This window comes from Colobus angolensis, unplaced genomic scaffold (genome assembly GCF_000951035.1).
Source record: "Colobus angolensis palliatus isolate OR3802 unplaced genomic scaffold, Cang.pa_1.0 Scaffold11, whole genome shotgun sequence".
NCBI lineage: Eukaryota > Metazoa > Chordata > Mammalia > Primates > Cercopithecidae > Colobus > Colobus angolensis.
Window position 1 is genome coordinate 1466003 of NW_012112030.1, and position 16606 is coordinate 1482608.

The 16606-nt window shown below is 50.6% G+C and overlaps 1 protein-coding gene across 1 annotated transcript in view; it reads right to left on the reverse strand.

Moving 5' to 3' along the window:
* VWF (von Willebrand factor) overlaps positions 1-16606 on the reverse strand; it is a 198100-nt gene that overhangs the window by 95489 nt on the left and 86005 nt on the right. Inside the window, exons 16-20 of the mRNA XM_011955306.1 lie at positions 15236-15396; positions 7059-7162; positions 5389-5527; positions 2366-2500; positions 253-399 (exon numbers count right to left, since the gene is read on the reverse strand). Of these exons, the coding sequence (XP_011810696.1) occupies positions 253-399; positions 2366-2500; positions 5389-5527; positions 7059-7162; positions 15236-15396 (686 nt within the window). The remainder of the gene's footprint in view (positions 1-252; positions 400-2365; positions 2501-5388; positions 5528-7058; positions 7163-15235; positions 15397-16606) is intronic.

The window sequence follows — 16606 nt, forward strand, 5'->3', positions numbered from 1 at the left end:
AAAAACTGGAAGCATTCCCCTTAAAAACTGGCACAAGACAGGGATGCCCTCTCTCACCACTCCTATTCAACAGTGTTGGAAGTTCTGGCCAAGGCAATCAGGCAAGAGAAAGAAATAATGACTTCCTCGTGTCCTAACTGAATACCACCTTCCCCCAAGAAAGGAGAGAGAGACAAGGGTTTGCTAATCAGGGAGCAGAAAATGCTCCAAAGGCCAAGTCCCCGGCAAGATGAAGCAAGAAAAGCCACTGACCTGGTATGTCTGCTTCAGGACCACGGAGATGCTCAGGTGGCGGTCCCAGACCACGGAGAGGGCTTTGCCCAACAGCAGAATGATGTACCGGCCAGACTCCACCACCTCAAAGTGAGTCTCATCCTTCATGGGCCTCTTCACATTCACCTGGAGAAAGACAAAGCAAGACATAAGGGAGGATGAAGGGTAGGCTTGAAAGCCAGATCCTCGCTCCACTCCACAGCTGCCCATCTGCCTCCAGTGCCCACCAGTGCAGGCACCACCACCCCTCCAGGACCCCACATGCCACCGCACCCCTGCAGGGCCAGCCCCACGCCAGGACATGTCTGTGGCCATCTCACCAGCACCACTCTCCAGGCGTCCATGACCAAGAGATGGTAACAGAGGTAGCAGCAAAGTCATGATTATGAAATTAAAGTACCATGAAACCAATGAGCAGAAGACCATCCATCGCTTCACAAAAGGTGCTTTATTGACAATTAGTCATTAAATATAGTGGTCCCCTAGACAGGTTTTCAACATGGCAATGATTTTAAGCAACTCTAGTTGATTGTTTAAAAATCTATTCCTCTATAAAAATAAGCAGCAGACTCTCACCTTTCCTGTATCCCACCACCTCCCCCTCCCTAGAGCCACTGTCATCAGGAGACAGAGCTGAAGAAAAAGGAAACGCGGTACTCAGTGCTAGTGCCAGGAATCATACACTGCAGGTTCGAGAAGGGCTCTGACCTGAGCCTCTGACTTGGCCCAATCCCTGCCAGTGCTGCACCCTCGAGGCCCATTACAGCACGCGTGATGGACTCTCATTCCTCAGACTGAGACTGCGGCTGAGACCCGCCATCACCCCTTTGCAGAGGTCCTCTTGTTAGTAACACATCACGTGCCAAGCTAATCACATGTGCAAATCTATCCCTCACATGTCTGCACACCTGTTCAGCATCATCGCTGTCACTCTGCCCTAAATAGAGCTGTCCTTTGAAACGGAGTTGCCACTGCTGACCCACAGTTAATACATCACGCTTGCTCAGTAGTTTTCTTCCATAATGGTGAAGAATTCACCTCCCATCCACTGATGTCAATGGTGGGTATTGGGAAGAAGGCAGAGATGCAGGCTGAGGCCACAGGAGAAAATGAATATACCAGGACAGGTGTGTGCCCAGAGCCTGGGTCTCCATAGCCCTCCATGTAGTCAGAGCAGCTGATCCAAACCTGTGGGCTGGGGATGACCCGCAACTTTAAACACAGGTTCCTGGGCCCCACCCAGACCTACTGAGTCAGAATCTCAGGATGGAGCTCCAGGATCCACATTTTAAACCAGATCTCCTAAGAAAGTCTTGTGTACACTTCTGAGAACTACTTCTTAAGCTCTTAGTACACAGGGGACTTAATCCATTTACTCCTCTTTTGAGCTCCTTTAAAAATGTTTATCTGGCCGGGTGCAGTGGCTCACACCTGTGATCCCAGTACTTTGAGAAGCCACAGCAGGTAGATCACCTGGGGTCAGGAGTTCGAGATCAGCCTGGACAACATGGTGAAATCCCATCTCTACTAAAAATACAAGAAATTAGCCAGGCATGGTGGCGTACACCTGTAGTCCCAGCTACTAAGGAGGCTGATGCAGGAGAATCACTTGAACCCTGGAGGTGGAGGTTGCAGTAAGAAGAGAGATCACACTATTGCACTCCAGCCTGGATGAAACAGCGAGACTCCATCTCAAAAAAAAAAAATGTTTATCTGAAAAGAACAGAAAAATATACGAAACATATCCCATAACATCATCACTTCATACATACACACACACAAAGAAAGCCCGGCTACCCTCCAGTCCCCACCCTACTCCAGAGGTGAGCACCGGTTCTTCCGATGTTTGTGCAGATGCATGTGCACATCCTTCACACACACACTGCACTGTCGCTAAAATACTGCTCTGCCACTTGTTCTTCTCATAAAATAATACGTCACGGTCAGTTGCAACAACTCTGCCTCATCCCCTTTAATGGCTGTGCATGATTCCATTCACACAAGTTCTAAATGAATGCTTGGAAAATGTTCCTCTTAAGTGACAGAAGCACAAAGCGGGACATGAGGGTGGAGGAGATGAGGCCGCACTTACCTCCCCATCGAACAGCTCAATCTCTCCTCCCTCCACCAGGATGGTGACATGTTTCTTGCATTTCACTGAGGGGTGGCTGCATCCCTCATTCCCCACCAGGATCCGAAAGGTCCCAGGGTTACTGCCGCAGTAATCCTAGGGAAAGAGGAGTGCCACGAGAGGACCATTATTCCCACTGGCTCTCACCAGACCAGAAGATTGGCATCTCTTCATCGCAGGCCTTTGAGTATGTGTCACAGGATCTTGCCATGTCCATGGCTGTGCATATGCGTCTGTGTGTGTGCCTGGGGGAAGGGGGATATGCCCAGCTGAATGTCCTCAGGTGTGTGAACCTCGCCCATGAAAGATGAGCCAGGTGCCTGCAGTGAGTGGGGTGGGAGTGAAGGCGGGGGAGGGAGGGAAGGTGACATGTGACCTGCTTTGATGGATGCATCAGGCTCAAAGGCCTTGCCTAGAGCCCATCAGAGTCCCTCTGGAGCCCTTGCCTAGAGTCCCACCCAGGTAGCTGGGACAGTTTGACCACAGGGCACTTTGTGGCTCTAAACTCTGGCTGAATCCCTCTGAACTGCTGGCCCAGAAACGGAACCAAATACGGTTTGACACAGCTTCACGGGTCTTGAACTGCCAGGTCAAGATGAGTAGAGACAATAAGGGAGTTCCGGTCCTTGCTGGTCAATTGCATAGAAAATTAAGCAAAAGGGGACACATTCCTGGCAAATCTCTCTCCCATGGGGCTATTATTGTGGTACGACGGAAAAAATAAAAGATAAAACGTTCAACTGAGAAAAACAAAGTGTGTCGCTTGAACCCAGGAGGCAGAGGCTGCAGTGAGCTAGTATCATGCCACTGCACTCCAGCCTGGCGACAGAGCAAGACTCCATCTCAAAAAAAAGAAAAGAAACAAGAAAAACAAGGTGTGAATCTTGATTCTGCCACTTAATGGCAACACTGAGCAAACCACTTATCTGACACACACACCCACACACACACACACACACCCATGTAGTCATACACACATACACCCACACACACGTACCCATACACACGCACATGCTCATGCATACATACATGCACACATACATACATGTGTCCATACAACACACAATCTGACCTCTGTAAGATTCCATTCGACTTAATGGGATCGTTAGGTTAACTGGCTTTGTGTTAGGTTGATGCATGGCGAAGGCCAAAAGAGGAAACAAGGGTGTAAGTGCTTTATTTGTTCTTATCATCAGCTGAGATTTCTGAAAGACAAGGAGTTAGGTCTTGATGCTACTCCCCAAAGGAGGACAGCAGAAAGGGGAGGGGCCCCAGGACAACGCAGCAGAAGACAACAGAACCAGCTGTGGGAAAGGAAAACATGTCCACACACAGGGCACCGTTTGGAGGGGAATCTTTCAAACTGGTCCAGTTGGGAAAGACGGCCTGGACAGGGAAGGGCTGGGAGCGGTAGATGCTGACTGGCTGTCTGGGCCTTGCTGCACTGAATTAATTTTTTCCTGGATGCTCAGATTTGAAATGGGCTGGGTAGTTGTTCTGCAAAGCTGGTGCCGCCTTGTCTTTTGCTGCTGAGGCTGGGAAACTTCCATACAGAACCTCTGGGAAAGCTCTAGAGGGGTGCATACCCCCCGGCTCACAGGTTCCTTGCCTGGTCTGCATGCCCTGTGACCCCAGCACATAGCCTGCCTCTCTGGGCCAGCCCAGGTGTGAGGTGGGGACTGCGGAGGCTGCTGCTGGCTCCGCCCCATGCCCAGCGTGCTCGACACGGGTGGTCAGTCCATGTCACCCACGCTGCCTGACTCACCAGCTCCTGCAACTCAGCCTCTGGGGCTGGGGCTCCTATGGGTTTGTGGTCTTCCATTCAGACCACACCCAGCCCCCGCCCCCTCCTCCTCCTGGGAATGGAGACAGAGGAACCATATTTGTTTAAAGCTTCAGAGTACAGCGCCTCGGCTCTGGGGAGAAAAGCACTCATACTTCCTTGCTTACACAGTTGATGTCAACCAGCAAGAGAAACTTACAAGAATCCATGCAGTGGGGCGTGGGAGGCGGAGGGGCTGTTGCCCACACTCACCGGTGAGGACTCCTGGACTCGTTCTCACCCGCTTGGGCAGGATGACTTTCCCGTGTCCCACACTCCCACTCCTCCCATTCTGAATTCTACCAAGTTAGAAATTAAAATGGCAGAGAATTCCACAAGGCCATACCACAGGAAGTAAACTCCAGGGGTCATTTCAACCACCCGCCTGTCCGGGGCCACTGCACAACACCTGCAGACTGTGCAGTGCCCAGGGTGCTGGAAGGGAGGCTCAGCGGGACTGAAATCCCAGCCCAACCCACTCCCTCAGCTATGCACCCTGACTGAGGCTGTGTCTACCAGAAGGAACAGATGCCTTTTTTTAATTCCACATCTGTGCTAACGTGGACTAGCAGTAGCCTTTCTCCCACACCAATCCTCAACAACAAACAAGCTTCTGTCTCGTTTTATAAGCCCCCAGGTGAGCACAGGGAAAATGGACAACCACTTTGAGCTTCAAATCCCTACCGCTTCAGGCACCTCTGTGAAAGACTGGAAAACGGCCGGGCGCAGTGGCTCAAGCCTGTAATCCCAGCACTTTGGGAGGCCGAGACGGGTGGATCACGAGGTCAGGAGATCGAGACCATCCTGACTAACACGGTGAAACCCCGTCTCTACTAAAAAAAAAATACAAAAACTAGCCGGGCGAGGTGGAGGGCACCTGTGGTCCCAGCTACTTGGGAGGCTGAGGCAAGAGAATGGCGTAAACCCGGAAGGCGGAGCTTGCAGTGAGCTGAGATCCGGCCACTGCACTCCAGTCCGGGCGACAGAGCGAGACTCCGCCTCAAAAAAAAAAAAAAAAAAAAAAAAAAGACTGGAAAATACTCCAGTAGAAACCAGACCCAGAGTCGTTTCTGCAGACAGGCCCGCAGAACCCAAGCTGAGGCACACCACACACCCCTGCTAGAAAGAGACAGCACCCCCTCCCCATCTCCCCACCTCTCACCTGCACCAGAACGTACTGGCACTCCCCGGGGAACATGTATTTGAGCCCGTCGAAGGTGAGGTAGTGGGCCATGCCGATCGTGGAGCACGTGGCGTCACACACGTGGTCTGTGCAGTTCCACTTCCGGTCCCGACAGGCACTAGGAGCAGTCATGGCAGGGATGACAAGTTGGGCACCTTGGGTTTGAGGGGCCCATCTGGGCAATAGAGACAATGAAAGAACACAGAATACTCTGGGTGCCTCCCAACCCTCCAGGAAGCCCAAGGAAGATGAGGACCTGTAGCATGGAGTGTGGACTTCACAGGCCCAGCAATGGGCCCAGCGAGACACAGGGAAGCCTAGCTGCTCTCCCTAAAAGCGGGAAACTGAGGCAAAGAAGGGAACGGGTTGTCCAAAGTGAGTCAGGCTGCCAGGGAGAAGGCCCAGATGCTCTTTAGGCCTCCTGTTATGAATTCGCTCAGCTTCACCCTGGAAGCCACATCTACCTGAGACTGGCCACAGGGTCTCTGTCAAACAGACACACTGAGGTTGAAAGCCTGAGGCTAACGGGAAAAGCAAGACATAATAGCGGGAAAGCCCAGAGTCTGGAAAAGAGTGATGAAGCATGCACTTCTGCCAGGAGCGGCTCTGTGCACGTAGCTACATGTTAAAATCTATAGTGATCTGCCCACTGCCACGTGTCCCACCCTGTCACCACCTGTAACCAGAGCTGACATTAAGAAGCCAACTTGTGCGTCAGAGGTGGTAAGCTCAGACCTCAAGTCCAAGAGACAGCCCTCTCTGCCTCTGTCCAAGGCTGTGCACAGCCAGAGTCAAAGGCAGGGTGAATGAGCAGGGTGAGGGGTTATGTGCAGGATGGCCAAGGAAAAAGGAGAAGGCAACCAGCCACCCTCGCCTCAAACCATGTTGCAAACCATGTTGCAAGCACACTCACGCTGTGCTCATGGACAGTGTAAGGCCTGCAAGGGAAGGACCCTCCAGACCCCGTGCCCACTGGCAGCTTGGCCACAAACCCAATGACTGGTGGGGCGAGGTCCCCGTCTTCCGTGGGGCCCATTTCCCTGAACAGAAATACAAGTTGAGCATTCCTCATCCAAAAATCTGAAGTCCAAAATGTTCCGAAACCCAAAACTGTGAGCACCAACATGACACCGTGTGGGTAGCTGAGAGGGTGACACCTTTACTTTCTGATGGTTCAATGTACACAGAACTTTGTTCCATGCACACACGGTGAAAATACTAAACACACATTAAATACATATTTAAAATATTGTATAAACTTCCCCTCAGGCTATGTGCATCAGGTAGATATGAACCATAAATAAATGTCATGTTTAGACTTGGGTCCCATCCCTAAGACACCTCATTATATATATGCAAATATTTCAAAGTCCAAAATAATGCAAAATCCAAAACAGTTGTGGTCCCAAGCATTTCGGATAAGGGATACTGTACTAACCTGTTGAACAGTGTCTATGCAGGACGGGCACAGGTGATGAGAAAGATTCTCCCCATTTTACAGATGGAGAAACACAAGCACAGAGGAAAGGCAGAGAGTAACCGGGTTCCCACGGGGGCTGGAGGCAAGGGCGGAAGGTCCTGTGGCCGCGTGTGCCCTCACTCCACCCGCAGGGCCTGGGTCCCCGGGGCAGCCGCTCACTGAGCCTCACCACGTGTTGCAGTCAATCTTCACTGCTTCTCCGGGGGCATACTCCTTGCCCTGATGGAAGCAGGGACACCTTTCCAGGGCCACACATCTGTTCTCATGCCGGACCTAAGGGAAAAGAATCCAAGTGTTCAGGGCCACAGTGACTGATCTGAAGCCCTCCTCCAGCCCGCTCCGGGAAGTGCTGTCTGAGACTTGAGCCTAGGCCCAGCACTGGGACCGGCACCAGGACCAGGGCTGCGCCAGGGGACAGCTTCCACTACAGGCCAAGCCAGGACAGGGAACCTACGCCCAGGCTGGGGCTTGGCAAACATGGGTTCCCATCTACATGGCTCCTCCCTGTCAACTAAAGACACTGACTGCCCTCTGCCCTCTCATGCCCTGCTGGGGCGCTGTAACCTGGACACTTTTGCGAAGGTACTTCAAAAAATCATGTCCAGAGGCCTTGAAATGCACCTATTCTTACACCTAGCCATCCCAAGGGAAGGATTTCTCTAAGGGAAATAGAATTATAGACAAAGATTGATGGAGAATTATCATTGCAAAAAAAAATCGGAAAACAATTAATAGGAAAATGACTAAATCCATTAAGGAATCGCCAGGCACCGGTATCCTATGGTGTTATTACAATGGCCCTTTGGAAGAATCTTAAATGAAGCGAGAAATACTTATACTGTTGATTTTTAAAATAGGAAGAAAAACTGTATATACATATGGTTCCAAATTTATATGTATTTCACAAAAGACTAGAAGAAGATACAGAATCTGCTTCCAGGTGGTGAGCTGGGATAGGGGGGTGGGAGGATTTTATTTTCTTTTTCGGTTTTAAGACTTTTTTTCCAAGTGTTCTTCAGTGAGCATGTATTATGTTTATAATTAAAGAAAATGAACACTGTATTGAATAAGATTAACGTGTACTTAACACTCTGGAGGTGAGAGCCGAATGTTGGGCATAAGTAGCACTCGATCAGAAGTCGAGTCTGAGGGCTGGTCCAAGCCACAGGCCCCCCGTCCTGCCCAGTCTCCAGTATTCCGGTTCACTCTCCCTGGGGTATGCTTTACTTCCCTGTCCTCATGCCTCGGGAAACTACTTACATGAGCATGTTGTATTTCTCAGGTCTGTTGGGGCTAGGGAAAAAAAGAACTAAAGGCCAGGCACGATGGCTCACACCTGTAATCCCAGCACTTTGGGAGGCCAAGGCAGGCAGATCACGAGGGCAGGAGATCAAGACCATCCTGGCTAACACGGTGAAACCCCATCTCTACTAAAAAAAATACAAAAAATTAGCCAGGCATGGTGGCGGGCATCTGTAGTCCCAGCTACTCGGGAGGCTGAGGCAGGAGAATGGCATGAACCTGGGAGGCGGAGCTTGCATTGAGCTGAGATCGCACCACTGCACTCCAGCCTGGGCAACAGAGCGAGACTCGGTCTCAAAAAATAAAAATAAAAAAAAGAACCACCAGCCCCAGTGGGTTCAGGAAGAGTTGGCCAAACCCACTCTAAGCTCAACATGCAGACATGCTTCTGTCCCGACTCCAGAGGGCAGCCCTGGATGCCTGCCCTGGTGTGGCTTAGGCTTGGGGGCTCTCAAAAAGGCCCGGGTCACCTCCAGGTGAAAGACTGTCGCACCTTGGCTCCAGAGCTACCTGCAGGGCGAGAAGCTCCTGGTCTGGGCAGCTCCAGCTCCACGTAACCCACTCCCTCCCCCAGACAAGCCCGAGCTCCCAGGCCTGGAGCTAGACAAATCCCTAGGAACAGGGCAATCTTAGGCTGAACAAAGGACTTTCAAGGACCCAGGCTAGAATCGTATGTGAGCGCCGTGTGTGTGTTGGGGAAGGGGTACGGAAATAGGAAGAATCCTCCACTACCGAATGCTACCTTCACCCAGCCTCTGGAGGTGTCCCCGAATCCCTGAACCCCAGCTGATAAGGCAGAATGACAGGGCAGAGAAGATGATGCAGGTTGACCCCACTCTTGGTAGCTCGTACCTCCTGGAACCACTGTTCTTGGGAGGGCATGAGCTCAGACGCCCAGTACGGAAGATGGCACCTTGGTAGGATCTGGGAGGGACTGAAAAACTCTCTAGCAGAGCCTTCAAGGCCTCTGTCACAATTAGGGTTAATTTCCACATCGCCCCCATCCTGGGTCAGCTCTGACAAGCCTGAGGCCCGCCACCTAGTGGCTGCTACAAGAATGACTGAGGCATCCCACAGGGACCTTAACAGTCAACAGAAACCAGGTAACACGCCTCCTTGTAGCAAATACCACGTGGGACAGAAGTGCAGGGATGGACTGCGGGAAACAGAGCCAGGCTCTCCTCACCTCAGCACGTGTTGCCCCTAACCCTTGGACAGGTCTGGTTGGGGGCTCCCGGGCCGCTTGGTCTGCATGCTGCATGTTTTTACCTCTCACCATGATATTCAACCCATGGGAAAACCCACAATGCATTCACGGCCCAGGGAGTCCCTATCACCCAGCTGTGGGTCTATGGAAGCCCAGCCCTCCTCCAGTGGACACAACACTCCAGTCCCAGCTCGGGTGTGAGATAAAATGCCGACTGCAGCCGACACTACCTCCTCCTTCCGAGCATCCACTGCAAACCACGTGGCTGCTCTCTGCCCTGACTCGTGTTAGCGAGAGGAGGTTATTAATTCACAGACAACAGTAGTATAATAGGACCTTGATTATTAAGTGAGGACTGCTATGAAGGCCACCGTGGTGTGGAGTTAGGTCCTAAGAGAGCTGGAGAGGAGATAAAACATAACCTTCAAGGAGAAGAAAGAGTTTCCAGGCCACAGCATGAGGCTTCGTGACTTGGGAGAGAAGAGCAGGTAACAATAGCCCAGCTAAACACACCCAGAGAATCCCAAAGCAGCAAAGACACTCAGGGAGGTGGAAATTCACGGAGGTGGACAGGTGTGGAAATAAAGGGGTGATTTAGGGGATGGACGGGGCCCACAGGGAGCTGTGCAGAGAAGCAGGACAGGCCAGCGCAGTAGTCCCTGAGTTTTGTGACAAGTCACTTAAACCTCACAGTGAAAATGAAGAGAACCATCTCCGTCTAGTGTCTGTCCCTTTGGGACATCAGAAGGCTACTAAGTTAAAGTCTATGAATGTCCCCTAAAGACTTCAGAAGAAAGCCTGGCAGAAATACTCGTCCCATTATTCACCAACTCATGACCTCTTCAGTCAGAAGGGCTCAGGCTGAGAACGTGGTCCTACGTGTTGGTCCGCTTCAAAAAAAATTATAAAGTAGGAAAAAAATGGTCTTGTTACCTTTCTCTGAAAAGTCCCCATTGTCCCCAAACTCTCCATACATGAACACCACTGTGACCCACTCTCCAAAATCTTGTTTACCTTCCAACTGCCCTTCGTTCATTCTCCTACCCCATCCGTACTTTCAGGCCACAGCAGCGGAACTCAGCCAGAAGTCTGCGAGGAGGAGAGCGATCTGATGGAATAACTCCTGCTGAGCGTGGTGACTCTTCCTATGAGGACTTACGAGGTTCCACTTTTCTTTAAACCTCTCGCTTGTTAACCAAAATGAATGTTTGCTTATTGTTTCAGTAAGCCCGACTGAGTGACCAATCATGGACCATGCAGGAGATATTTCCGAAACACGCCCTCCTGGGACCTTTTAGAATGTACCATGCCCACATGTGAGGCCGCCTCTGGATGGGCCCTTGAACCCAAGCTCTGAAGTTTAAGAAGCAGTGCCCAACTCCTTCAGTCTTCATATGGGGCCAGTAAGGAAACTGGGCATCCTGGGATCAGGCACGTAAACACACTTCTCACCGCCAAGAGGCTCCCAACACCAGCAGTTTGGGAGATGTAGCTGCTAGGTTTCAAAGGGTAAGTCAGCATCTCCCAGACAGAGGCCTAAGCGTTTCAGATTGGAGGAGCCCTGGTCTCTGAGTCAGGAGACCAGAATTTCCACTGTACAATTATGAAGCCTTGACCCGGCTCTGTTCCCTTTCTGTCCTCGGTCTCCTTCTGTGTGATAGAAGAGGGCTGACATAATGGGGCCTCAGGGTTTCTTCTTCTCCGCCCTCTACGATGCTCCTGGAGTTACCCCTGTGGCCGGACTCAGGAAGGGTGAGCAGGGCAGTGGGTTGTGCTTTGCCGTCACCTGGTGGTGGGAGCAGGTACTATTCTAACTTAGAGATGGACGCTTCAGGCAAGCATCACTCCAAGATTTTCTGAACTAGAGAAAAATACCTGGGAGACCTTCTAGCACAACTCCCTCATTTTATTGATCCAGTGGGTCTCAGAAAGTGAACACTAGGATCTAAAAAGTTGCTCCTGTGTGTGCTAATTCCCTGCAGCATCTCTGTTCATAGCAGGATTCACGGTTTCCCACCACGAACTTATTGTAATAGTCGTCATTAAACCACCACTCACTAAGCACCTCCCACGTCCTCGCTGCTCTCATTTCCAGTCTTCCCAACAGCCTGTAAGCCAATTTTACAGATAAGAAAATTAAGACGCCAAGATGTTAAGTGACTTGCCATTCACTTAAGTAGATGTCAGGAGCCGGGGTTCCGATACCATGCCATTTCCACGCGGCTTCTCTGCCCTTCATTTACCATGGTGCGCGGACCACTTAGCAAAGGGGCCCCCATCCTCATTCCCATGCCAGGAGACCTTTGCCAGGTGGCAAGAGCAGATAGGGCCTGCAGCTTGTGGAGTCAACCAGAAAACCTCTGCTCTAAGCAGGTGCCAGGCCTGAGACAAATCAGAAAGAGAGAGGCTCTTTCTCTGCCCCCCAATATCTTCAAACAGGTGCTTCTGGGCATACGGTGGACCCTCAGAGACACCTTAGAGGAGAAGAGACAATCTTCGGCTGAGAACAGGGCTGCTCAAAGTGCATTCCCTGGGCCAGGGCCAACCTGTGAGGGTGTTAAGTAAGCCCAGAAACTGAGAGAAAGTGTTTAGAAAATCTTAGGGAAATGTGGCAGAGTCATGTCATGTCTGTTGTATCTCATAAAAAGTGGGAGGTAAGAGTCTAGATTTGGGGATCATGAAAAGAAGGAAAGAAAACATTTTTTTAAGTCGGGGCATGGTGGCTCACACCTGTAATCCCAGGACTTTTGGAGACAGAGGCAGGCAGACCACCTGAGGTCAGGAGCTCGAGACCAGCCTGGCCAACATGGGCGAAACCCCATTTCTACTAAAAATATGAAAATCAGCTGGGTGTGATGGCGGGTGCCTGTAGTCCCAGCTACCTGGGAGGCTGAGGCAGGAGAATCACTTGAACCTGGGAGGTAGAGGCTGCAGTGAGCCGAGACCGCGCCACTGCACTCCAGCCTGAGCAACAGAGCGAGACTCCATCTCAAAAAAATTTAAAAAAAAAAAAAAAAAGCTCTTGTCGCCCAGCCAAGAGTGCAGTGGCACAATCTCAGCTCACTGCAACCTCTGACTCCTGGGTTCACGCCATTCTTCTGCCTCAGCCTCCCCAGTAGCTGGAACTACAGGCACCCGCCACCATGCCCAGCTAATTTTTTGTTTTAATAGAGACGGGGTTTCACCGTGTATAGCCAGGATGGTCTCGATCTCCTGACCTCATGATCTGCCCCCGCCTCAGACTCCCAAAGCACTGGGATTACAGGCGTGAGCCACTGTGCCTGGCCGACAATATTTTTTAATTGGGTGGGATCATATTATTTTTGTCATTGCTTTTTTTTATTTTTATGAGAATTCATTTTTATTGTATTTACAAAACCATGGGTCCACAACAGATTGGAAATCTAAGAAAAAACATCCTTTACGGGTCTCTCCTACGGACAGCAGGAGGAACTGATGGGTGCGGCCTCAGAGACAGCCTTGGTTGGTTACAAAAACAACAACTAAAGCTATTCCTACACTTCTGTAGAACTCTCTGGCTTTAAAATGCTTTCGCACACATCTCCTTGGGGCCCACAGCCATGCATGATGGAGGCAGAACAAAAATTAGGTGTCTACATAACACATGAGGTGACTGGGCTTCCAGTAAAGACTGAACGACTGCAAGAGCATGGAGTCGGAAAGCAGGGAAGGCTGGCCTCACGGATCTGCCCTCTGCACCCCATTCCTGCTCAGTGCTCTTTCTGCCCTCTGTAGATCTGTCCCCAGGAAAAAGCCACCTCCCTTTCCCCTTTCAAGTCCTCAGAAGAATGCAGAATCCATGACCCCTTCCTGAAGCCCTTAGTGACATCCCACAACCCTGCCCCTTCACATGGGACAGACTGGACAGTTACACCCCGAGGGATAATGTCTGCACCATCAGATGGGCCCAAACAGGGTGTTTCCAGACCCAGCCCCATTTTCTTTGTGTTATGGCCAAGAACACGTGTCCCGTGCTGCAGCCAGCACGCTGCGTGCACTTAATACATTACACGGACTTCTCTGCTCTCTCGAATCTGGCCTCAATAATTTGCACATTCGCCGGCATCGTAATGAAGCAGTTGTGAAAATAACCCAATCTCTTACAGTATGAACTTGCAAGTTTATCAGCCCCTGTGGCTGAAGTGCGAGTCACTTCGTCACGTGACAGGTATCTAAGTGCTGTCCTCAGAATGCGTGCCCAGTGCTTCAGGAATGCCAACGAGCACCTAACAGGACAGCCACAGCCTGTATCTGAGGTCTCACTGTCCTCTTGGGATCTGGGGTCATAATGTAATTATTGTGGTTATTAAAATTTAAGGCTATCTGTATTGTTTCCTTCATGACAAGAAAGTTCTTTTCAAAGCATATCCGATGCTGACACAGTCCTCTGAGTGATTCCTTTTCCTGCTGAGTATGATGAAGAGACAATGATCTATGCCTTGCCCACACCAAAGCTCTGAGACTTTCTGTACAAGAGGCCCCAGGAATACAGAAGAGCAAGAAGGAAGATTCCCCTGCCTTCTCCTATTTTTTGTTCCTACCCAGGTCTGAGACTCCCCTCCTTAGAGACCCTTCGTGATATCCACCTTCTGCTGAGGCACCAAACAGCCCTTCCAGTTGGAAGGTGCTCATTGGCCAATCACTAGCTCTCCTCATCAGCAAAGACAGTTCCAAAACTTTCAGAGGCTAAGACAGAGGAGGGGAGAATTAACAAGAGTTAGTCTCTCTGTTTGAGAGAACAAAAAGTTGAAGGGGAAGTAGAAAAACAAGCATCTGTCCTTCACACATGGCAATCCCAGCCTTCCTGACACACTGGTAATTGAGTCCATGTTCCCTCTAGAGAATATCGACAGGTCCCACAGTCCAGCACACTGCCCCTCAAGCGGAGTCCTGGGCATCATCACTAAGTCCCCTCCACAGCCATTTGAGAGCCACCCTCTCCCATTCTGGCCTCTCCAGCCCCTGCCCCAACCCCTCACCATTCACGTTGGGTATAAGGAATTGAAGTCGGGGGAAAACAAGAAGACAGGATGCATTTTGAAAGAGAAACATCTGGAAGTTGCATCCTTCAGGGTGTATGCGTCATCTATTTACTACTACACTGGCTATGATTAGACTTGGGAGGGAGATGAGGAGGAGCAGGCATGCTCAGATCATTGCCATCAGCAGCAGAACATCCACGTAGGAGCCAGGAGTGGCAAACCAGCCCGGTCTTAGACGCATGGCCTCCATGCCCGTTTCAGCCACCAGTCATGCAATGTGAAGAGCTGGCCAAGACCTCACGACCCACATTACAGATGAAGAAAAACAACGTTCACTGTGGGGAAGAGACTTGTTGGGCCCATAGACTTGTTGCTAGTGACACAGCAGGGACATCAATGTCTTTTTTTTTTTGAAATAGTAAGTTATATGCATATACATCAATGACATGCAAATATATATGTCTCTCTCCATTTTTATAGCATGGAAGGCAGCCTCTGGGAAAATTGTAGTGGAAATGCTTGTTTTTACTTGAAAGTATTTTCTGGAAATTCTTTGCTTCCTATGGCACTCCTGTAAGCTAAGTTCTTATATATTGTCAGATCCTGTGAGGACCAACTCCAGGCATTTTCGTAGCAACTCCCTCCCTGACTTTGGCAGCTGACTCTGCCACAGAAGAGCCTCCCCTCCTCCACACCCCCATTACCAGCACTGCCTCCATTACCATCCTTGTTGAGCCCTTCTTTCTTCCTCTCTCTGGCTCCACAGCCCCCTCACTCATCCCTGCCTACAGGAAAACTAAAGGGCAGGTGCCAGCTCTGTGCCTGGTGACTCACCATGCCCGGGGGGCAGAGGCAGCCAGAGACACAGCCCATGCTCATGCACTCCAGGTCGTAGTTCTGGCATGTCTTGGCACACTCGAGCCCTTCAGCCCGCGGGTTGTCAGCGGGACACACCAGCTTGACCATGGGGGGCCGACAGGATAGGCTCCTTTTGCCTTGAAGGTAGGAAAAGCAAAGAGATGATTAGTGAAACAGAGAATGGACCTACCTTCCACACTGTCCTTTGGTCCCCTAGAAGCTGTGACTAAATTCAAGAGACTCAAGAGTTGTCTACTTGCAGGGACCGGCTGCTGACTGAGCCAGGTTCCCTGTGTGGGACTGGGAGGGCACCTGCTCACCTGGGCTTCTACCTCTGGCTTACGCTGGTGGCAGCTCTTCTGACCCCAGCTCTCACTGATGTCCCATAATTGTCTTCACCCTTAACCTTGCTATATAGCAGGCTACATTGAATCAGGATGCACTGCAGAAATTTCCAGACCCGAGTGTCGGTGCTAAAAGGGAGTTTTAATGGGACCCAACAGAATCATTCCTAAATGGTTACAACTCATGTGGGGAGAGAAGGCCATTTGACCACAATGGCTTTAAAACAGGCCTCTGTGGGCATCAGCCCCTGCCCAGCCACTCCATGTGAATTTGCAACCCTTGTAACACTCCATCCCCTGACACTCCAACCTCCCTTCCGTGCTGTTTCCCCTCTGATATCCTGTATCTGTTCTTCTCACCACCTGATATACTACACATCTCACCTATTTGTTCACTGTCCTCCCTAGGCCACTGGGCCCACTAGAACGCATGTTCCATGAAGCCAGGGATTTCTGTCTACTTTGCTCATAGACATATCCTACTTCCTGGCAATTAGTAGGTATCCATGGCTAATTGGGTAATGCTGACAGCAGATGATTGATACAGCACCTGTCTTTCCAAAGCCCAGGTGCACTTAATAGCATTTGTATCACATACTCGCTCCTGTGGGCAAAAAGTCAAAACTTCTTGGAAACTCTTGTTAGAAAACAAACTCCAAAAGGTTAAATGGCTTTTCCCAATCAGCACACAATCCCAGGAGTTTCCTGACTTTGAAAAAGATTACGTTTTCCAGTGACCAGACTAGAAGATTCTGAGCAGAAGCACGGAAGGTAGCTCTGAGAGGCAGAATACAACAGAGACAGTGAGTGTGGGGGAAACGCTCTGATGGAGAGAAAGGAAGGTGCAGAAGGATGGAGTGATCTTGAGGTCACAAGTTCTGGTCTCAACGTTTGAGCTACCCATGCCCTTGGGATCTTGCCCCAGCTCTAGGCTGAGACGCTCCCCAGTCGGTCATGCCGGGAGCCAGACCTCTCATGCAGGGCAAGCCAGGAAGCAAACAGC